Source organism: Neltuma alba, unplaced genomic scaffold (genome assembly GCF_004799145.2).
Source record: "Neltuma alba isolate B1F8T4 unplaced genomic scaffold, ASM479914v2 tig00012116_pilon, whole genome shotgun sequence".
Lineage (NCBI taxonomy): Eukaryota > Viridiplantae > Streptophyta > Magnoliopsida > Fabales > Fabaceae > Neltuma > Neltuma alba.
Window position 1 is genome coordinate 845,051 of NW_021636668.1, and position 22,907 is coordinate 867,957.

The 22,907-nt window shown below is 37.3% G+C and overlaps 3 protein-coding genes and 2 pseudogenes across 3 annotated transcripts; 2 read left to right on the top strand and 3 right to left on the bottom strand.

Annotated features, from left to right (window-relative positions):
• The first annotated feature begins 1,532 nt into the window (after positions 1–1,532).
• LOC114722884 (urease accessory protein G) lies at positions 1,533–5,080 on the top strand. The gene is made up of 6 exons (XM_028909009.1): positions 1,533–1,863; positions 2,775–2,835; positions 3,428–3,629; positions 3,819–3,940; positions 4,073–4,177; positions 4,793–5,080. Exons 1-6 carry the CDS (start codon positions 1,589–1,591, stop codon positions 4,874–4,876), a joined length of 849 nt encoding a protein of 282 aa, XP_028764842.1. The 5' UTR covers positions 1,533–1,588; the 3' UTR covers positions 4,877–5,080.
• Positions 5,081–5,950: 870 nt separating this feature from the next.
• Positions 5,951–7,565, bottom strand: LOC114722788 (cytochrome b561 domain-containing protein At4g18260-like; annotated as a pseudogene).
• A 1,858-nt stretch (positions 7,566–9,423) lies between these two features.
• On the bottom strand, positions 9,424–11,697 carry LOC114722978 (60S ribosomal protein L18a-2-like). The gene is made up of 4 exons (XM_028909110.1): positions 11,587–11,697; positions 11,374–11,437; positions 10,130–10,205; positions 9,424–9,959 (listed from the first exon to the last, which is right to left on the bottom strand). Exons 2-4 carry the CDS (start codon positions 11,376–11,378, stop codon positions 9,618–9,620), a joined length of 423 nt encoding a protein of 140 aa, XP_028764943.1. The 5' UTR covers positions 11,379–11,437; positions 11,587–11,697; the 3' UTR covers positions 9,424–9,617.
• A 2,277-nt stretch (positions 11,698–13,974) lies between these two features.
• On the top strand, positions 13,975–16,064 carry LOC114722958 (40S ribosomal protein S14-like; annotated as a pseudogene).
• An 859-nt stretch (positions 16,065–16,923) lies between these two features.
• LOC114722815 (uncharacterized) lies at positions 16,924–21,483 on the bottom strand. The gene is made up of 3 exons (XM_028908917.1): positions 21,308–21,483; positions 18,161–18,658; positions 16,924–17,707 (listed from the first exon to the last, which is right to left on the bottom strand). The coding sequence occupies exons 1-3, from the start codon at positions 21,393–21,395 to the stop codon at positions 17,118–17,120; spliced, it is 1,176 nt and encodes a 391-aa protein (XP_028764750.1). The 5' UTR covers positions 21,396–21,483; the 3' UTR covers positions 16,924–17,117.
• Between the last annotated feature and the right edge of the window lie 1,424 nt (positions 21,484–22,907).

Here is a 22,907-nt window from a genome sequence, read left to right on the forward strand (position 1 = left end):
ATAACGGAAAGAGCAAGCAAGAGCATTCTTCGAGATCTTCAAAAATTCATGTTAATTAACACGCACATTTATGGAGGCAAAAAGAAACAGACGACACGTTAAAGCATCTCCGGACCAGTGCGTACGGTCTATAAAACCGCGCTCACACTTTCACCGGAAGTCACATTCACATTTCCCAATTTCTGAAACTGAAGCCTGAGATGGAGATTCAGAAAGCAGGAAGAAGCCAGCAGAAGCCAAAGCTGCGAGAGATCGAAGTGATGATAATCTCTGCCAACAACCTCAAGAACGTGAAGCACCTGCACAGGATGAAGCCCTACGCCGAGGTCTACGTGGACAAGGACGTCCATCTCGCCAGAACCCACGTCGACGAGCACGGCGGCACCGACCCCACCTGGAATGAGGTGGTCAAGGTTAACTTCCCCGTGGGGCTGCCGGAGAGCGACATCAAGGCTGCGCTCAATGTCGACATCTACGCGCAGGGGCATCTGAGGGACAAGCTCGTCGGCAGCGCCAGGTTGCTGCTCTGCGATGCGCTCAAGAACGGAGACGCGTCGGAGCCGGTGGATAACCCGATCGAGTGCACGACAATTCGGGTGTGGAGGGAGTCCGGTAGGGCGCAGGGGCTGCTGCACCTGTGGGTGCCGCCGACGGGGAGGTTTATGATGAGAAGGGAGTCGCTGTCTTTCAGCGTCAGGGAGGAGACGCTGGAGAAAGAAACGGCGGAGAAGGCGGAGGCGACGTCGTCGGATGAGAGTGATAATTAACATTTTAAAAGTGTGTATTGACTCGTTAATGAAGCCGGTGTTGGCATGTTAGAAATCGGAGTTAATGTGTGCGTTAGATCTAATTTAATTTAGCGAAACTCGTTTATGAAGCGGGGGCGGCCAAACAAAACAACAGTTTTAGCGAGTGAGCAAACACTGCCTTCCAGTGCCACGTAATACGGCCATGCACAACCCATTTGTTACTTGTTAGCTAGTGTTTGGTTTGAACAAGGCGAGGAGCGGGCGGGGTGGGGCTGTACGGGGATAAATCTGGCTTCAAGGGCGCATATTAAAAATGGGTCAAGGTGCATCCACTGCTTCTTTAAAGTATTTTTTGAATCAAAGTATTCAACACTTTAAAATATGTTTTAAATATTTTAAAATATTTTTTGTTTTAATATTGACTACACAAAAAGATATTTTTAACTGCTAAGTGCACCTAAAAAAGCTTTTAAGATATTAAATGTAACAAAAAAAATATTTTACAGTACCTGCAAAGATGCTTTAATGCTGACTTTAAATTGCTGAAGGCATCTTAACTCGTTAAAAATTTCAACTTTAATAATAATAAAGTATTTTTATTATGGGCCCAGTTCTGACCATTTAGAATATTATAATCTTATCATCTATCATCATTTGTCGCCTGAGGATAAAAGCACAAGACGTGTTTTCACCCAACACCGTAAAAGTCTCCTCAGAAGAGTGACCAAAGAGATATACCTCAAAGGCTCAAACAGTACGGTGTCACGCGTCACTCTTTCACTCCTCTGTCCGTTGGTGCTTTCACTTCCTCACTGATAAGCAATAGCAGTGCCAGGTCAATGGAATCTCACGGTGACCACACGCATCATCACCATGACCATAGCGACGGTCACCAGCACCAGCACCAGCACCACCATTCCCATGGAGATTCAGGCTCGCAGTCCTGGGTAGGAGCCGATGGGAGGGTGTACCATAGCCACGATGGTCTAGCACCACATTCTCACGAGCCCATCTACTCGCCGGGCTTCTTCAACAGAAGAGCTCCTCCTCTTCTTAACAGAGATTTCAACGAAAGAGCTTTCACTGTTGGTATCGGTGGACCAGTCGGTACTGGGTATCTTATCCCAACCCTTCATATGAATTTTCCCCTTTTAGCTGGTAATTGATATCTCTTGTACCTCTGGAATGAGAAAATAGTAATCGGTGGTTACTATTTCTCTGTCGGCCTCTGCATCCTGAGAATGAAAATATATAAGCAGAAATCAGCAGGAATCGATTTGGAAAACTTTTCGGAAAATATCTAGACAAAGTAATGCCTTTGAGTTACTTGCCTCTTGCTAGTTTAGCGCCTAGATTGACACGATGGTCGTTTAAATTCGTTGTGTTCAGTGGCAACTGGTTGCTTAAGTTTGTGCATAGCTAAAGATAACGCCTTTAACGAACTTGCCTCGACCTAAAATGTTTTCTGAAAAATAAGTGGCACAAGGAAAGAATATAAATATATATATATATATTTATCCAGTTTATCTCTTTTTCAACCTTTTTTCCCCCTCTCCTGCAATTTATATATTTTTTAAAAAGAATTAAGTTGAGAGTATCCAACTGAGGCATAATGATGATACCGTTTTTGAATTATCAGTTTCATTCCCGATAAATTGCTAAATTAGTCGGTGTTTTTTCATAAGATAATTCGTCTGCTTGCTACGATATCTGGAATAGAAAGACCAAAACTCAACCGATTACTTTTTGCTTAAATGTGGAGCAGTGAACATATTACAACCTAGAAAGGGGCAACATTGATATGTTTTCTTAAGAGTTTTTTAATATTACAGACAAAAGGTTTCTACATTTTGGACAAACGGTATTTTATTTCCCTTGAAATATAGTCGTGGATGATGAGGGGATGTCAAACACTTGAAACGTCTCCCTGAAATGTCACGGTGGGATTTTTGCTGTAGTTTCGCTGTTTTACTGCAAACAACATGTAATTGATGTTGACGGGTTATGAATGATTTCTCCGTGCAGGAAAACAGCTTTGATGTTGGCCCTGTGTGAACACTTACGGGACAAATACAGCCTTGCTGCAGTAAGTACTTAGTATATATATTTTGAGAAACTGAAATTCTTGAATTTTAAGAAACTATTTATTTTTATCTTCTTTCTTTCTACCTTTGTTTTTTTTTTTTTTTGGGTCTTAGATGGTGGGTCTTCTGGAATGATGGAGTAGACAACTGAAGGAATTATAAATATATCTCTGAAGCTGTCATGAATCTTTAGCTTAGGTCTTAGGTATCAGGTTGCCAAATATGATTGAATCATACAGCAAACTGTGGAATCAACCATCGTGTGTTGGCCTTCTAGCTTGTGTATCAAGTTGACGTGGAGTACTTAAGCGATAAATCAATGCTTCTTAGTCTAAGTTTAAGCAATGAAGATCAGTTTGTATTGTTGGCATGGTCTCTTGTTGGCCCAGTTGCTCTTATATTTTTGGTAGTAGTTCAAGTCTGTTTCTATTGATGTGGTTATTCGCTTAGTTTTATCTATGAGAAATGATGTGCTCATTGTGATTGTACCACTCTTTGAGCTATATCTCTAGTCCAAAGTTAAAGATACTTCTTTCCAAGAGTCTCTATGTTTCTATTTTGTGAGACAGGTTAGTAAAACTTAATTCCTTTCAGGTTACAAATGATATATTCACTAAAGAGGATGGTGAATTCTTGGTGAAACATAAAGCACTTCCAGAGGAAAGGATACGGGCGATAGAAACTGGAGGATGCCCACATGCTGCAGTTCGAGAGGATATCAGTATTAATCTTGGACCATTGGAGGAGCTATCCAACTTGTTCAAAGCAGATATACTTCTTTGTGAATCTGGTGGAGGTAATTACGTCGATAACTGGACTTTAGGGGTCTATAATTTAAGCTGAGTCAGGATATTTTTACTTGGTTTCATTAATGTCAATGAAACATGGAGCAGGGATATTTGTTCTTACATGCATTTCTTGCTGCAAGAAAAAACAGATCTATCCCAAAAAGTTTTTGAACATCAACCCTGGGTTTTTGTTGCAGATAATCTAGCAGCCAATTTCAGCAGGGAGCTAGCAGACTATATCATTTACATAATAGATGTATCTGGTGGTGACAAAATTCCTCGGAAGGGTGGTCCTGGAATAACACAAGCAGACCTTCTCGTATGTGCTAAACGCGTATATATATTTTTGATTGTGACACTTTCGAAAAAGCATTAATCATAAATGTTGCTGTTTAACTTGACTAATCTCTTTAAAAAAATGATCTTGGAACCTATTGGAGTTGGTTTCCAGGTAATAAACAAGACTGACCTTGCAGCAGCAGTTGGAGCAGATTTGGCAGTCATGGAGCGGGATGCTCTTCGGATGCGAGATGGGGGACCTTTTGTCTTTGCACAGGTTTGTTAATTTTAGCAGTAGCAGATTTGGAGTTTCTCCAGCTGCTGGACTACTATTATTTGGCCCAACTTTCCCTCTATCTTCCTTATTTCTTGGGTTATGGATCTCAGTAGCGGTTGTGGTGGGCATAGCGGGCCCATCACATTCTCTTTGGAGCATTGTCAGGTTCTTCTGATTTTAACCCTGAATTTCTTTTTCTATTTACAAAACTTCAAGTTGGATGTTGAAGAGTTATTTTATCTTACCAATGAAACTTTAATAGACAAAAGTGGGTGTGAGCGAAATTTCAATGTCACGGTGTGTATAATTATCGCCCATATGCTTTTAGCTCGTGAGCAGCTTTTTAAGTTCTTGAATACTTTTTTATAACTGAGATGTTAGATAAGACAATCCACTCCTTGTTCGAACCCGCTACTCACCCAGCGTTGGGTATTTTCCCCATTTCCAAATTTCAGAATCTTAGGCGCATTACTTTCTAGCTCCAACTTTCTTCTTCCTGCCTTTTTGGGTAATTTTTAACAAAAGAACAGGATCCTTAAATTACTCATGTTTGGCTCCTTTTGAACATGTCATTGTTGTCCATGTTTACGATTACCTGAAATTATCTGTGTACAGATGAAGCATAGGATTGGGGTAGAAGAGATTGCGAATCATGTGTTGCAATCATGGGAAGCAGCTACTGGAAAGAAACGTCATTGACGTTTCTGTGAAAACCGGTGTCACATGTTCTGTCATTTCATGAATATTACTGTAAACTTCTCAAAACATGTTTATGTGTTTATGCGAACTCTCCTTTCCCTTTACTTTGTGTTGCTGTTACGAGTTACGGTGCTCATGGACTTTCAGAAAAACAGTAAAAATAAGAAAATCCTATTAGCCTCGTCTTTTAAAGCCTCAAAATTATTGATAATTCGATATTTTTCTTTTTTTTTGGTACAAAAGAATTGGATATTTTTCTTGTATTTTCAAAGGTTCGCCCCAAAAAAAAAAAAGGAATGAAAGAAGTTATAAATCTTCTTGAGTAAGATGCCTATTGATCATGATTTTATTACTGGATCTTGTACCACTGAGGAAAACTGATGTTATGATTTCCGTCACAAATCCCTTTGCAAACTTATATGAGAAGCATTTCTGGGATCATCTTATTGGTCATTCAGATTCAGGGAATAAGCATGATGACCTCCTTCTCCGAGACATAACCTTATTTCAGCCTCGCTATTACATGATAGCTTAAACTCGAAGTATGGATGATTGCTTGCTTGTTCATGAAGATGCAATTGCAAGGCAACCCAGTTCATGAAAAACACCACATGCTTTTATTTCAAGCCTTGCTATTCTGTCATTCCTTTAAAATATTCCTCTTACATAATCCCTGTGACATAGTGGATGGACAGAAAATTTTTATATCCCAAAAGCCATACATAATTTAGACATTAATCACGTATGTTTTCTAGAACACACTTAAATTTGATTCCCAACTTAAATATAGTCATCAGTGCACAAACTAGTCGCACAATCATCAATCAATTCTATTCAGTTCATATCCCACTGCCACTATCACATAGAAAATTCCAATTTACATATAAAGGGAATGTCCATAACAAAAAGGAGAGGAAAAAGAGAAGAAAACGTGGCAACTTGCGCAAATAAAGTCTTACTTTTTAAAGAATGCTCTTCATAAAACCACTACCTTCACTTGCACAAAGTGCAGACCCCAAAAAAATATTGTGAAGGTGAGCCAATCCCAGACAGTTTTTCTTTTTTTAAAAAAAAAAAAAAACCTTTATTGGTCAAACAAGTTGCCAAGTGCATTTTTCTTCCCACACGCCACTGGTAATAACTCATTCTGGTTCTGCAAATGAGGAATGTCTTGATCAGAAGGCGCAGTTGACTCTGTGCCTGGAATCACCCTTTGCTTTTTATGTACTCCATTTTGTCTTGTAAGAGGTAAATCAATGCAACGCAAGAGACTTGTGCTGTGAAGAGGATAGTCCAAAGCGTTATGCTTTTTAAGGTTCTCTTATGGTAGGCTTTGAGACCTGTGTAAATGTTGATGATCGCCACCAATGAGATTATTGTCCCTAATATCCAGTGAACAAAGTACCAATAAGTCCTCTCTTTCTTTTGCCTGCAATAAAGGGTTATGGTCATGCAAAGATAGTCATGAGGGAAACTTGTGAGAAGATGGATATCACTGATGAATCAACCTGTGAGGCCTGAAAAATCCTATCAAACCTTGAACCAATATAGCGCCATAAAGTGCAAGCCCTGTTCTTTGATGGTTGTTATCAAATGAATTCTCAAGTTTTTCAGGGACATGACAGCTCCAGCTGTAGCAAGAAGCACTGAGAGCATCTGTTAGAATTTAGATGAAGTGTTCAGCTTTATGCAATCAAGGAGAGGATAAAAAAATAAAGATGCATTAAAATATCCATGACTTGTAAAATCAATTTAGTTAACGAACAGTGATTTTACCAGCTACTTGTAACTGAAAATCATAAACTATGAATGAAAGCAAATCTAAGTAATAATGTCACAGTTGAGGTCTAAGTGGATATGAATTCTTAAAAAAAGTTATGGGCGGACCATCACTAACTAAAGTTAAAGTTGGGTAATGATTATGTTTTAAACCAAGATCAGAACTTGAATGATGGCAACCTGCAACTTCCAAGAAGCGTCTTTAACTTCACTCAAATTAATTCAATTACCACTGCAGCTTAACTGCAGTTAACATTTATCAGTAAAAATAAATAAATAACAAGAACTAATAGGGAGCTATCAGCAAAAGGAAAAAAAGAACAAATAGAGAGAAATTTATGACCTGAAATGCAACATGGAGATAAAAGAGGACCCTACTCCTTGTTGATCCATTCCCCTCTCTACCTGACATTCTGATAGTAAGTATCCCTAATGGCATTGAGAATCCCATCGAAGCCCACAGTAGCAATCCATGAAGTGCTATGTCAGATGTCTTCTGAGAATTGATCTGCTAAATTAACTCGCAGTAGTTAGACACTCACTTATCGTATCAGCATTAGAAAGCCTATTACGTTTCTAGTTGATTAACTACATGTTTGGTTCTACACGGGCATTTGCAGCTTACCAGTTTATCCCAGGAAAATAGTAGCGAAGGCTTTTTCAGATATAAATTTTGCGAAATAGTATTTGATACTGCCGATATACAATCTGTCATCTCTAGAAGAAAAGAGAAGAAGGAAAAGCAGAAGAAGCAATTGTTCAGTTGGTTTACCTTGTTGATTTTGTGATTTGAGCTCTTGTGACTGCCAGACTGACTCACCTCCTTAAGGAATGAACACTCAGTGAAAGGAAGAGCAGAAACATAACATGAAAGGATAAAAATGCAGACTTGCCTCCAGGAAATATGCATTCTTCAATGCCTCAGAACAAATAAGAACAGCAGCACAAGCCCCACTAATAATCACAGTACTCCTCTTCTATGTGTGCGCTTCAAGTTAAAGATGCTTTATATATGATTGTTCTTGAGATGGTAGAGAGAGCTTTTGAAGTGTGGTGAAGACACTGCATGCACTTTTTGTATAAAGAAGCTAAAAGGAGGATTAGTATTTGAATACTAAAAAGTTGCTGCAGTGGCTACAAAACCCATAAACACGTCCAATATGGGGTAGTTGAACAGATGTATGTATTGATTATAGTTTAGATGAAAGAGAAAAGGGAGGGAGGAGTAAGATCTCATTTTCAAATGTGGGGTTCGTTGACATATGCACACACTGTCTAGTGTCAAGGACTCGTTGAATTATAAACATAAATGGTCAAAATCCGATGGGTGCATAAGGTGCTTGATTTGAGGTGGACAGTTTGTAAAGGTAAACGAGGGTAAGATTCAAAGACAAAGGTCAAAACCCACCATTATTCCTCTCTACGCTAATTATTTATCACTTTTATTCGTACCTTTTTTCTTTTTAATTTGCAGAATTGATATAATTACTAGTTATGTATCTTGACTTGTTTCACACCCACATATATAAAAAGATGCGTTGGGTGAATTCAGTAAATCTTGTGAATTTAAAAGTTCAGGTGATGTAAAGGTAAAATATTAAAATTATAAATTATAAACAGAAATTTGTTTAAAAGTAGTTGCTTCTCTCTCCAGCTTAATTTTGTTTGTTAGATTTGGATAAGAGAAAAGAAATAGATTCTCACGGTAAAGGATCACTTCTAGAATCAAGACCACAAAATTCCTCACAAATCCTACTATCTTGGCTCCAATATATTTTATTTCAATTTCAATTCAATTTCCTATATATATAGTTTACGTGAATAAACATGATAGCGTCATCCACGCGAAGCAATTTTAGTTGCTAACCTTGGCTTGGAATCGCTAGAGTGACAGGCACCAACGAACACTTGTGATGGCATAAGTTCGGTCGCTCGGTCTTGTGTAAAAAGCTCATGACCCCTTACACTATGGCACATAAGTTCAGTCCTTTGGAAAGTTTTAAAAAAGCTTTAAGGGTTAAACTGCATCCTGTACCATAAAGCATTTTCTTAAATGCATCTGCACTTCAAAATATTTAGTTGCGTCCAGCACCTTAAAGTTCTTTTTTTTTTGGTCTTGAAGCTGGATGGACCAAAATATATTTTTAGGTATTGGACATACCTAAAAAAAAAATCAGTATGCCCATGCTGAATGTATAAAAAATACTTTAAAATGCTGAACACACTTAAAAGAAAACTTCAAAATGCTAGATACATCACAAAATACTTAAAGATACTAAATATACTTGTAAACACACTTCGAAGTGCTAGATACATCTCAACCTAAGTTTTAACATAGCCTGGTTTGAAAATAGATCAAGTTCATCCTATCTTGAGCACAATTCCGTTATATCCATTTATTCCGTAACTAATATCTTGCTCTCACATGATGTATGTGGGAATGAAGATGATACGGTAATAGTTAGGAGAGGAAGAGGGGACAAATGGGATTGGCAGGAACAATGATGAGGACGAGAGTGGCATTAATTAATGGGCACCAACACCATAGAGGGAGTGGTGGTTGCCAATTCTCAATCTGCGGCCGCCAACGCCATAATATTGTTGCCAATTTAAGTCATGCAGTGGCACTGCCATCTGTCTCCCTTTGCTCCCAAAAGGCATTGGAGCCACACCACCAGCACTTTATATGTAGATCCAGAGCCATCAGAACACAAAGGCATACATGTGAGAGCTTGATTTCATCTGTGATTATTAGTAGAACTCCAAGATAGACAAAAATTTATGTTCCTTTCTTTCTACTGAGTTATAGAAAAGATTAAGATCATATCCAATAAAAATATAAAAATAACAAGACTACAATCCAATGACAGCGTACTATAATTCTCAACAAAATCAAGCAAGAACATAAGGGGGCGTTTCTGCCAAAAAAGGCCCCAAGTCTTACTCTCTTCCGCCCTACACATTACATAAACAAATTGGGCCTTGATGCCTTGTATGTGGTCTTCAGCGTTCTTGTGGGTGGTCTGACCTTCCTGAAAACCAATGGGAACTTGATTTTGGAGTTGTGGAACTGTTTGGTGCTCTCCCTTTTGCAAAGCTTTGCTGGGATCGTGGCGGTCTTAATAATTTGAATGCAGGGGGACCGGACCCTGTGGCGGGAAGCCATCTCATTGTACATCTGCTCCACAGCACCATTTAGAGTGGTATCACGGTATTCCTTGTACATGTTGTGGTAGCCAGTCCTGCTCTGATACCGCAGCCAAATACCATAGTTCTTTATCTTTGTTGGGTTCTTCTCAAAGATCTGAGAGCAATAGAAACTACATGAACTTAAATAACTAAACTTTTTTTTTTTTTGGTCTGATAAAAATGTACGGGTTTTAATATTCATCGTAGAAACAAACAATCAATAGCATAAAACCTCAATGCATGTTGAGATTTAAGTTCAAAAGAAAGCTGTAGCTAACAATGTACTTCAAAGTCAACTGAAGGGTAAAGATTACTTCGACACAGGCAAGATGCATGGATGAACAGCATGCAAGCATGCATACTTCCAAATCGATAATGCCCAAAAGCAATTCAAAATCAAAAAAGCCCATTAAGATTCCGTCCCTTTTTAATATCCATCTACCAGAAATAAAAGGAAAGTACAGAAGGGAAGCAAAGTAGCAAAAATGCAAGAATAAGATATATGGCACAGAATAGTGGACTGCAAGCAAACTAGTCGGCTTAATGCAATTGAAAACAAGTCAGGGTTCAAAATGATATTGAACCACAAAAACACTTGAACAAGACATGTACAATTTGGTAAATATATAAATTCAAGGTTAATACGGTGGCAGATGGAAACCATACTGTGCATCTCAAATTACGAGCAACTTTAGTATTCATCTCTAATATCCTCAGGGTTATTTTAGAAATCAGCAACAAGCCACACTCTTGGACACAGAAAGAGTTCAAAATATGAGATTAATTCAACAAAAAGATTACATAGGGAAAACATTAGACCTGACAGAATAGACAGTTAATAAATTAATTTCATAAATGTGCAAAATCAACATCAGTAGAGAAAGAATAGACAAAAGAGCAAGAAAGAATAGACAATACAATGAGGATAAATGAATATTCTGAGGCACACTGTAGCGGCTGTGCTCAGATTCCTTTAATATATATAGGACGCAACAGATAGGGTTTCTATGAGCTATACAATTATAACCATACACGTGTAGGGAGGAGATATAAATGATACAGCTGTACAAGTATTTAACCATATAAACAATAAACAATATAATTATATTCTAACAACTAGGCAATGACATGTCATTACTGGCTAATAACTGATCCATTTGCAGCAGGGATCACAAAGGCAAAACTCTGGATTGAAATCAAACCATGCATGTATTTTCCAACTGTACACACAGGAGTAAATGGGCGCCATAATTCATGAACAGCAAAATTTAATACGCCAAACAGAATTCCGGCCGAGAAAATACACCAAATATAAATTAACATCAGTCACATTTTACATTTGTTGGAGTTGGCGTACAAGTTCAACAAGACTAGACAAGATAATAAAGACCACCGTGAAAAGAGATGGCACGGCGTCTAAAATAATCTTTTCAAGCAATGAATCTAACCAAAAGAAAAGTTGATCTTGGCGAGATACGGTGCAAATACATACAACATAAAAATTGAAGGACACGTAAGTGAACTCATACCTCATTGATAGCAAGCACTTGACCGTTGCTCTTTTTGACCTTCTTCAGTTTCCTCAGAAAATACCTAGTTCAAAGAGATCAGCCAATCCAAAATATCAGATTAACCCGCTGGAACCAGAATTGGATTCACTTAGCATAAACTTCAGCATTTTCTCGAGCTGAAGCATTAAACAAAACTGAACCCACATATGGATCACGAACAAAACACTTTACCAGAACTTTGACTTGGCTCGAACCTCGTTAGTGGCTCATAACTTCATGCGGTAAATTTTCGGGTGTTCATCCGATTCTGTAGGGAGAGCCCTCCCAACGACTTGATACTGATGGAACTGCGAACCAAAAAGAATGTTAAGAAAGAGCTAAGGGTACCAAAATCTCAAATGGCCAGCTATATAATTGTCAGGCTTCAATTAGATGAATTGGGCATGAAGGAACATAAATCACTTGACGAATTAGAAATTCAACAACAGTAAGTTTGATTCAATAGGCAGATGAGCCTTCTCACCCTAAAAGTAACCATTTTTTCAAAGCAGGTTGCAGGACGACTAGAACTCCCGAGGGCCTGTTTGGTTGAGGGAGGGAGGGGAGGGAGGTTTCATCCTCACCTTATTTGGTTTGATTAAAAAGGAAGGGAAGGAAGGGTATTTAATGATATCCCTTGTTTGATTCAAGGAAAGGAGGGGAGGAATAGTAATAATCAATTTACTATTTTACCCTTACATATTAGTTTATGTTTTTTATTGATATATTATATACATTAATTTACATCTTAATTTAAATTATATAATTTATTAAAAACTCAGTCTTATCATGTTAATATGTGTATTAAAAAATTAGTATAGTAATTTTTTATTCTAATTAATATAATAATATATTTAAAATAATCAAATTAACAAATTTTATATGCTCTAAGAAAAATAAAATTTTATTTTCTTTAGGCTATCTTTTTTTCCAGCTTTAAAATATATTTAATAAATAATATATTTATAAAAACAATTAATTTTATAATATTATAATTTTTTATTTAAATAATTTTTTTATTTTTAAATAATTTTTATAATATATTTTTAATTATAATAATGTATATATTTTTATTTTTTTTACTTAGAATAATATATTTTTATTTAAAATAAATATTATAATAATATATTTTATGGGTAGAAGTGGAATATTAAAAAAACCATAAGGACATAATTGTCCAAAATTTTGGCTCCCCTCCAAAAACCCCCAATTTGGAGGGGAGCCAAAATGGAGGGAGGGAAGAGAGGGGAGGGGACATTTTAGCTCCCCTCCCCTCCAAAATTTTTAACCAAATGAGAGGAGGGGTTCATTTCCCCTCCCCTCTCCTCCCCTCCAACCAAACACCCCTAAGGCTTCCTCTGTGTCCCAGTCAAAGGAAAGGAAGGAGAGCCTAGCATTTCGTTACGGTTATGTAGGAACCAATAAAACCCTACTCGGGAAAGAAGCCTTCGCGCAGTGAGCTTTTTTATTTTTGGATTTTTTTTTCCCGTCTTCACAAGCTATTAGCACATCGCCACATCCTATGTGAAAAAAGATATAATAAATGTATTAATTCTGACGGGAAAATTTTTTAACTAAACCCTTGCATGCCATTATTCTTTTATACTATTTTTTATTCCTAATTATAATACTCCTCCGGTCCTTAATATAGGACTCAATTCATGAGTGGTTTTGGTCCTAAATATAAGATCTATTTCTCATATTATCAATTTTCTCTAAAATACCCCTATGAATACTCCCTCAACCATAATCAAGTAGAAGAGGAAGAGGGGGTATAAGAAAAATGATTATGGTGTTTTAGGAAAAATGTGTAACTTTTCTTATAATTAACTAACTTACCTAATTTCCTTAATATAATCAAATTAGTTAAATAGGTGTTATATTAAGGACCGGAGGAGTATGTTGTTTATAAACTATAAACGAAATTTTATAATTAAAATAAGAGTTAGTGTGTGTGTGTGTGTATATATATATCTTTGCGTTCAACAAAATAGATCTAATTTGGTCCAAAAAAAACATAATACATCTAAGACTTTCTAATATATCCATTGCATCTGCTAGGAACAATTTTCACGAGGAAAAAAAATATGAGAGCGAGGATATCAATGTCATGAGAGGCTAGTTTCTTTTATTATATCTAATCCTGTTAGTATCTCTGTATCTGTCTAGCTAAATATATGAATTATGCCTTGTATTTGGCATGGACGTAGTATTACACAATGGGTTTTTTTTTTTTTTGGGTGAACATGAGTTTTAAAAGCTAGAAACCAAAAATAAGGTTGAGTAACCTTTTGATACGAGAGAAATAAAAAGAGAGGATGAGCTCGATTTAAAAAAATTAAAAAAGTGTGGTTACAAATTTTTATTTGATCTTTATTATTTTTTTATGTTTCCCTCTTTTTCTTTCCTTCTCCCATGCCAAAGTTTCCAGCTTAACGGCCCACTATGGGGTCTGGCCCAAAAAGGAACGACCCACCACAGGGGAGTGAAAGTGGAAAAATAGTAAAAGTAATGAGTCGTTAAGAAATTATGTTAACCTGAAAGGCAGTTCAGCAAATTTTGTTATTTTCCTGCAAAACCCTAGTCCGTTGTCTATCCTCTTTTATATAGCGAAAGCAGGAGCCGGCCTCCTCTCCCACTTGGCCGGTTCTCAGAACAAGCAGGAGGAGCGACTCCGCAACCTTAACCCTAGCGTCCGACCTCATTGTCTCGCAACCATGGTAAGGAAATCGCATTGCGACTCATTTTCTTTTTTATCTCCTTTTCGTGCACATGCTGTCTTACTTAATGTTTGAACTACCAATTGTGTAGTTTGACATGTCTGAGGGAATCGATCGATAAAAGTTTACCACTTTAGTCTATATAGTGAATGATAATCTTTAGCCTCTGAATGCTGGGTTGTCTGCAATGTCAATAAATCCATTTTATGTGCCATGGTTTCTCCAATTTATTACGAATTTAAACAGCAGTAGAGGAGACAAGTAATATATTTTGCTAAACCTGACGCGGTCGCAAATTCTTCGAGCGGACATTGATTTCTTGAAGCTGTTTGCCTTAATGTGGTTAAATAACTGATATATTTGGTCTGGTGGAGCACTCCATATTTTTGAAAAGCAAGATCAAAGCTGAAGTCTTGAGATTTAATTTTGTTTCTGTTTAAGACGCGCAAGATGGGATCAATTATAATTTGCTATTTATGTTTTGTAGTCAAGGAGAAAGGTAAGAGAGCCAAAGGAAGAGAATGTCACCCTTGGCCCAACTGTAAGAGATGGTGAACATGTTTTCGGTGTAGCCCATATTTATGCATCATTTAACGACACCTTCATCGTGAGTATTAACAGAAGATTTTACCCTTTGTAGATTTGGATTGCTTAAGTCAGGTTTTTATTGATTTTTTTTTTTAATTGTTCACAGCACGTGACTGATTTGTCCGGGAGAGAAACGCTTGTCCGCATCACTGGTAAGCTTGTTCCTTATTCGTTCTTCGGATGTAATGAACCGAGTATTACCATTTAGTTGCCATCATTCCTATTTCCAGTTTTTATACTAACTAGAAAGAGCTGGGCTGAGTGAACTGCGCTATCTATGAGTGTTCTCATAATTGATCAATTTGTTATGTCTATACATTTTAGAGCTGTAGGACTAGCATTTAATTGAAGTGTTTTACCCTATGCCAGCTTTGTTATCAACACAACATATTACCGTGCCCATTATTCACTTGGAAATCTGTCTTAACTGTTCAGGATTATCATTAGGTATATTTCTCTTTTCATGGTCATGTGATAACTATTGGGGTCTCGTGATCTGTCTCATGATTTTAGGTGGAATGAAGGTTAAAGCTGACAGGGATGAGTCTTCCCCATACGCTGCTATGCTTGCTGCGCAGGATGTATCTTCTAGATGCAAGGTTTGAGGGACTTTCTTGATAATTTTTGTTATTTCAGTTGGTCGCACTGTAAAATTATGATGCAAATATTAATTTTAATAATATGTTATGTAATTAAGTAATAAGCTAGATATGAATACATATTCATTGACTGAGTCGAAACATTCTGGGACAGGAACTTGGCATCACTGCTCTTCATATCAAGCTCCGGGCCACTGGTGGAAACAAGACAAAAACTCCCGGTCCTGGTGCTCAGTCTGCTCTACGTGCCCTTGCTCGTTCTGGAATGAAATTGGTCGCATAGGTAATGAATGACCTCTAATGGAATGAAATCTTACTGTATAGCTCTAGAATTGTAATGTGGCTGTAACTTAACACGTGATATTCATTTTTCAGAGGATGTGACTCCAATTCCTTCTGATAGCACTCGCAGAAAGGGTGGTAGAAGAGGTAGAAGGCTTTAAAGCGAATCATGGTATATGCTGGGGCCTGCTCTTCTCGTGGCTATATTGCTTTCTTTTACTTTCTAGACAGTATGTTATCATGATGAGGTTTAGGTTAAGTTGGACGTCAATTTTGGAATTATATTGAACTTCTCGACTATTGTCTTGTCCAAGGATTTTGCTTGAGTCAATTAAAATGTCATAGTTGCATACTGTTCCAATTTCTGCGTATTGCATCATTGATAGGGTGGTTCTGGCTGGTATTGAAAGTTGGCTTGACGACGATTTGTACCTAAACTTGTCCATCATGAGGTTCATTATGATCCGATGATCCCCTCCCACCATCTGCTCCAGTTAGTTTTAGGTCTTTATTGCACGTAAAGCTCTCCTTTATTGCGACGTGGGAATAGTCTGCCTTAGCGCTCGAAGCATCAAAAATCTGGAGTCTTATTGTTTTAGTCGGGGCTTAGTCAATGCTATATAAATCTCACCCAGCTTTGTGGTTAAAATTAACCAGCATCTCATTAGATGTCGGAAGCATGGTATGATTGGTACCAGATTAAAGTGGTTAATATCTAATCTGTCCGAAATGTTGGCTGGTAAAATTGGGTGACGAGCTGACGTTCTGAAGAGTATTGAAAATGGGCACGCGTGGGATCAACAATATGCTAGGGTGGATTTACGGAGTTTATTCATCTACCAATAGTGCTATCACTCCCTCTCCCTAATTGTTATCTTAGTAATTTCTCCTCTAATGACGTTTTAAAGAAGAGAGCTAAAAACAAGGCAATCTACATGATCCTGGTTCCTTAAGTTTTCAATAATATTTAAAACAAAGTGTTCAAGGCACCCAACAATTCCAGAATCGCAATTCGATTTGTAAAATCACCAAAGGGTAAAGTCTATATGTATCTCGGATTCTTTCCAAATGCAGTCCGTGACTTGTAACCAGCCAGCCTGCATAAAGCTTAAGCTAAACTGCATTATCAACTTTCAGCTATCCTACTAGCTAACACCCACTTGGATGAACCTGAATGGTTTGTTTAAATATTGCAAATGAGATTAGTCTTTATCGTAAAAGAAAGTGGTCTCCCAGTCCATAAACAAGGGGCTGAAGAAGCAGCACTCCTAGAGTAGAGTTCACGCGATTGCCAGTTTTCATTGATGCACGTTCAACTGGAGGAAATAATATAATCTTCATAGACAAAACAAAACTATAGCATAAAGTAAAGGCCAATACATTTCATTTCTCTTGGTAAATACAATAAACTAAATACGACATTCACGTACAACACATTGGCGTGGGACTTTACTATTACCTCCCAACTCTAAAAGCCAACAAAGCATGTTACATTGCCAAGTTTCTTACTTAAACCAAACCCCAACCCATCCCTTCATGCCAGAACCCAAAGTAAGCCCAAAATTGAGAGCCCAAGCTTTACCAAGCCCAGCCCATTTCTTGTGGACCCAGAAAACCAGACCCTGACATCGTCGACCACGGGCCCACAAAGAGAGCTCATATCATCACTCCTGGTATTATAATAGATGCTATAGAAGGCAATTCGGGTCCTCTCAGCCTTGGCCGTGAAATTGAGGTTTGCACTTTGGAAAGTAGAGTTTGAATTTGGGGTGTAATGAATGTTCTGAGCCTGATCGCCAGCAAAGGCCATAACAGCAAGAGGCTGCTTGCACTTGTCATTGGCATGACCCAACAGGAAGCTCAGTCTGTAGTCTTTCTTTGGTGTTGTCTCAACCATTTGAGATATTATGCCTTCCTTTCCTGACACAAGCTCAACGGCTCTTCTCCCCTGTGGGACCGAGTAGTGATCCGAATCAATGTATCGGACCGCCCGGTTCGACTCCACCACCCAACCGGGTAGTGAAGATGTTTCTTCGTCCAGGTTCGTGGGGAGCAATACTCCCAGGGATGTGTTTCTGAACATCCACGGACCTTCTTCAAAGTCGCCATTGATTACTGCATTTTCTGCACAGTTCAACACACAAGTAAAGGTCATAACAAGTGTATTAGTATTTCAAAATTCACCCCGCAAATGATGGTGAATTGATTTTTACCAAATGGTGTGCTTTTAAGTTTGAAAAATGAGCAAAAAGGAGCTTTGGTGAGGTCTACTCATTTATGAAAGTAGCTAAAGAGAATCAATGATTGAAAACACCATATAAATTATCTCATTTAATGGAATCCAATGCTTCATCTACTATACTAGGACGAGCTTCTTCTATTCACTTCTAGTCCCCTAAGAATTTCTATTCAATTACAGTTGATGGCAATTAAAAAACCCAACAACTCCTTTTAATCCCACCTAATTCTCATGAATTATGCATACTACGTAAGCTTGCAAAAGTCAAGAAGTTGACAATGTCCACAAATTTATTGTGGGCAAACGAGAAACGGTGCAAGGAAGGAAGGGGGTACTACCTTTGGGCTTATCAGGAGTGAAAAGCTTCTTAATAGCAACGTTATCAATGATGGGCCCACAGGTGGGGTCATCCTCCATGCCGGGGTTCTTGAACACCAAACTAACCTTATCCCCTTCGGCGCTGAAGGCCCAGGCGTAAGGATCCCACCCTTGGATGTTGTACAGCGTCTGCAGGTCTATGGTCTGTGATGCTGGTGGCACGGACACGTTGAGCGACTCAAGCTGAGCGCACGTGCGAGCCGCACTGAAGGTGACGGAGTAGATGGAGCCCTTCTCCACCGTTAGATCCTGCTTGATCTCAGCGTCGTTGCCAAGCCTCGCCGCGTGCCTACCTTGCGGTACGATGAGGATCATCCCACCCTGTTTTTGCCCCGACCGCACTAGCTCCACCGTCCCCGTCGACGTCCAGATCGGTATCTCGGTGGGGCCCTCCGCTATGGCCTCGCTCGGAAAGCCGTTCGATGGAGACGTCTCGAAATCCCCGTTCGGCACCAATCCTGCGTTTTTTTTTTTCCCCATTTATCAGAAATCCAATTCTAATACAATTAACACAACGTTATTGTCCTTCAAATGCATCAATGTTCCATAATTACATATCCATACTAAAGCAATCAAAAGCAATGCCTTGGAGCTAAAATTCAATTCATGAGAATCTTGTTAATCTTCATCGGGTTAATTAATCCGCAAAACCTTATAGTTTCAATGAATGTTGAATTAGGTCCCTATAGTTTTTTTTCTTTTTATCAGGTCCTTATACTTTTACCTTTTTTTAATTAGGTCCTTGTATTTATTTTTCTTTTAATTTAGTCCTTATAATTTCACTAAATTTTTAATCAGGTCCATGTAGTTTTAATTTTTATTTATTAATTAAATATAAGTTTAATTAAATAGATTAATACTGAAATATAAAATACTAATAATTAAATTAAATTAATAATTATGTAATAAAAAGTAATAGAATTAATTAATTCAGGAAAATTTTTTAGAACAATTAATTTTTTGCTGAAAAAATTAAAATCATTATAATAATTCAATATCTTTAGAATATTATTGTTTATAAACTAATATTAAATAATATATACTATTTTATGTTTATATAATAGTACTATTAGAATTTATAAAATAAAGAATAAAAAATTCAGGGACTTAATTAAAAATAAGGTGAACTTATAAGTACTTGATAAAAAGAAAAATAAATACAAGGACCTAATTAAAAACAGGTGAAAGTATAAGGACCTGATAAAAAGAAAAAAAAACTATAAGGACCTGATTCAAAATTAATTGAAACTATAAAGAGCTGTGGATTAATTATCCCATCTTCATCTAATCAAATTTGGCTTAAAGAAGAGACAAAGAATTTGGCATCTATCAAGCATATAGTTTAATGGACACTGAACTTCGATGGCGTCATTAACATTCCAACATACCATACTTTCAGATGAAGAAACCTAACACAGAATATTTGAGAGCTTAATAAAGGAGCTTAGTTAGAATATATCTCTAATTATTAGGTTATGCTCTTTCGCAATAATCTTGCTTCTTTTTTTTCTTTTTTTTTATCTTTTTCCAGAGATAGATAGATGTTTGGCCATTGCTCTTCTGCAATTAATATATATTATTATGTTTTTCACATTTTCTATTTTTGGTCTTGGTATTAAATTCTATCATTTTCAAGGGGTATGATATTCGGATAAGCTTATCCGAGTATCGGCCTCAAGTATGAGAGAGCCCATCCTAGAATGAAAGAACCAAAAGGAGTTAGCTGTTACCTTCCTATTTTCATTCAATACGGTTATGGTTTCCCTCAATTCCCTCCCATAAAACGACGGGAGAAGATGTTAACGACAACAAATTGGGGGCGCGGCGGTGGTCCAATTGCCTCAACACGAAACAGACCAGAAGCCGCGTTGAGCTAGTGGGCCCCAAAATAAGACGACACGATACATCACCGCCGTTTAGGAGCTGGCGTGGCTTTGCCCGCTTTACGGAAAGGCCCCTTCTTTTTCTTGAAAATCGGTGGGAAAAGGCGTGGGATATTTGGCGGGAAGCCTTATGTCAATAAGGTCATTTCGCATCCCTAGGAGAACAGGAAAGTTCGCATGCTTGGGACCCACATGCTTATTGGCTCGGCAACCGTTGCCCTCTACCATCATGCTAGGGGCAGCCTTAATGTTCCCATTTTTCTATTTAAAAAAAGCAACTCACTTTCTACTAATGTTTGACAGCTTTTCTTTTCTTTTCTTTTTTTTCACGTAAGCATGTTTAAAAACTTTTTAACACAATTATTATTAGAACTATACATATTCTGCATTTTCAAACTATGAACAGTTTTTAAACCACATTACTTTAAATGGTTCCTAAAAAAGGGTGGAAAATGTGAAAATGAAGCAAAGGAGCTGGGTTGATGGAAGAGTAAGAAATGACGAGCAAACCAATCAATAGGTGGGCAAGTGGGGTTGAACCTGGTGACCATGGTCATAGAAGTGGTCATATGGGTTTTGACGAGTTGGTCACTCAATATTTATTTCGCTTATCATTCAGCCAAGGCCAGTTGAATTACAGGTCAGGACCAAGGACTTAGATTCTTGAACTAAGCTCAAGCCCAAAACAGCAAATCGCATATCCTTAATCTTCCACGTCCAAACCAAGATCACCAGAATTCAGTCAAGCCAACCCCACTGGTTATTAATGGAAGCAGAATCACATGGAAATATAAATGCTCAGACTATACCCCACCCACACCCAGAAACATTCACTTTAACATGAACACACTGTAACAATACCCCACCCACACCCAGAAACATTCACTTTAACATGAACACACTGTAACAACACTACAAATATCAATCAAGATACATACAGTGTTCGTACTTGGTGCCAGAGTGTGGTGCAACAGAACAGAAAGAAAAGCCCCCAAAAATAGCAGAAATAGCAACCACATTGAAGCACATATGAGAAGTATCATATGGGAGAAGAGAAACTGGTACTTGAATCAGATCTCAGCAATGAAAAAGGGGGAAATACTCCCAAAAAAATGTATAACCCACTGTGAAACTCCTTCTGGTGCAAGAAAAGGAAAAGGAAAGCACCGAATTGACACAGACATGCACACTGTGAAGCAGAGAAGTTAAAGGAGAGGACATTACCATCATCTGCCATGGCTCTCAAAACCAAACGAGGAAGGAAAATCACGAAAATGGAGACCCATTTCATTCTCATGGAACTCCGAGCCATCTGCCACCAGTTATTCTGTCTCTCTCTCGCTCTATTGCGTGTTCTTGGTTGATATGAATACTCTGTTTTTGAGGAGCGTAGAGGCAAAGAGGGTAGAGAGGGGGAGAACGCGAGGCTCTCCTTTTATGCGCGATCGAGATACCCTCGTCCCTTTTTATGTTTATTAATATTTTAAATTAAAATCCATTTATTTAAAAAATTAGTAATTTATTATGATTAGTTTTACTTTTCCGTTTTCTGAGGCCGCCGTTCTCATGGCGGGCCCGCTACACCACCCATTTTACGGCACTCGACAGTGCTCACAGGGGCTCAGCCGCTCAGGGGTACGGTCTCTCTGCTTTCTTGTCTTTCCATTTCCATTTTCCATTCACTCCTCACCTCAAACATGAGATTATAATTTCAACAGTTTTAATTTTTATTACATAAAATATTTTTATTATTATTTTAATTACCGATAGAGGATAAAATTTAATACTTCTCCAATCCTTAATATAAGATATATTTAATTAATTTGATTAGATTAAAAAAATTAGTTAATTATAAAAAATATAATATGTTGTTTTCAAAACACTATAATCATCTTTTTTAATATTATTCCTTCCTCATTTACTTGATTATGATTGAGGAAATATCTATAGAGGGTAATTTATAAAAAATTAATAAATATGAGAAATGGGTCTTATATTTAGAACTAAAATTAATTTAATAATTAAGTCTTATATTAAGCACCGGAAGAGTAGTTTAATTTCATTCATTTACTTTTTAAAAAATTTAAAATTTTATCCATGTTCTTATAAAATATAAAATCTCGACCATTCAAATTCTTAACACTTAATAACTATTTAACAGTTTAAATGCCTTTTATCAAGTACGACACTAATTTTTTTTCTAGGAACAAAATGATATTAATTAATAGAAATATTATGAAGCAGCATAAGAAATTATTGGATAAGCACGTAATTCTAACAATTTTTTCCCTAAAAAATGCGATGAAAGAAAAAGATTGCAGCATTGTAGGGATAAGCTGGCATACAGTATTTATATGAGTCTTATGCCAGGAGGCAAAGCTGATGAACTGGCTTTTTATACAGATGATTTCCAGCCTGCCTCTTCTGTGCGATGGATATATTTCAGTTTTATAAATCGAGCAAAAAGCACGCGGAAGCATAGCAGCAAGAAAGTATTGTTGCCAAGTTATATAATTCCCGCAGGAGTTTTAATTTGCCGCATAAGTGAGCCGTTTCTACAAACTAATACTACCCCTATCTTTAATATAAAGGTTAGTTTAACTTTTATTTTAGTCAAATATAATATCCCAATTTATTTTGTCTCTTATATTTATTTATGTTTTTTAAAATAGTGATAATGGTAGTTCTAGCTAATACACTTGATTAGCAAAAATATTTTAGGAAGGACAACACATATTTATTACAAATAACTAATTTAACTAATTTTTTTAATATATCAAATTAATTAATTAGTTTTATATGAAGAACAGAGGCGGTATAACAG

Bases quoted from the DNA above. Each gene is read 5' to 3' on its own strand.
- LOC114722884 (XM_028909009.1), top strand. From the start codon at position 1,589: ATGGAATCTCACGGTGACCACACGCATCATCACCATGACCATAGCGAC. The intron at 2,836-3,427 runs GTAAGTACTTAG...AATTCCTTTCAG, and splicing joins ACAAATACAGCCTTGCTGCA to GTTACAAATGATATATTCAC. The intron at 3,630-3,818 runs GTAATTACGTCG...TTTTTGTTGCAG, and splicing joins TCTTTGTGAATCTGGTGGAG to ATAATCTAGCAGCCAATTTC.
- LOC114722978 (XM_028909110.1), bottom strand. The intron at 9,960-10,129 runs GTACATTGTTAG...TATTGCTCTCAG, and splicing joins ACCCTTCAGTTGACTTTGAA to ATCTTTGAGAAGAACCCAAC.
- LOC114722815 (XM_028908917.1), bottom strand. From the start codon at position 21,395: ATGGCTCGGAGTTCCATGAGAATGAAATGGGTCTCCATTTTCGTGATT. The intron at 18,659-21,307 runs GTAATGTCCTCT...AAAAAAACGCAG, and splicing joins GAGAGCCATGGCAGATGATG to GATTGGTGCCGAACGGGGAT. The intron at 17,708-18,160 runs GTAGTACCCCCT...TGAACTGTGCAG, and splicing joins CACTCCTGATAAGCCCAAAG to AAAATGCAGTAATCAATGGC.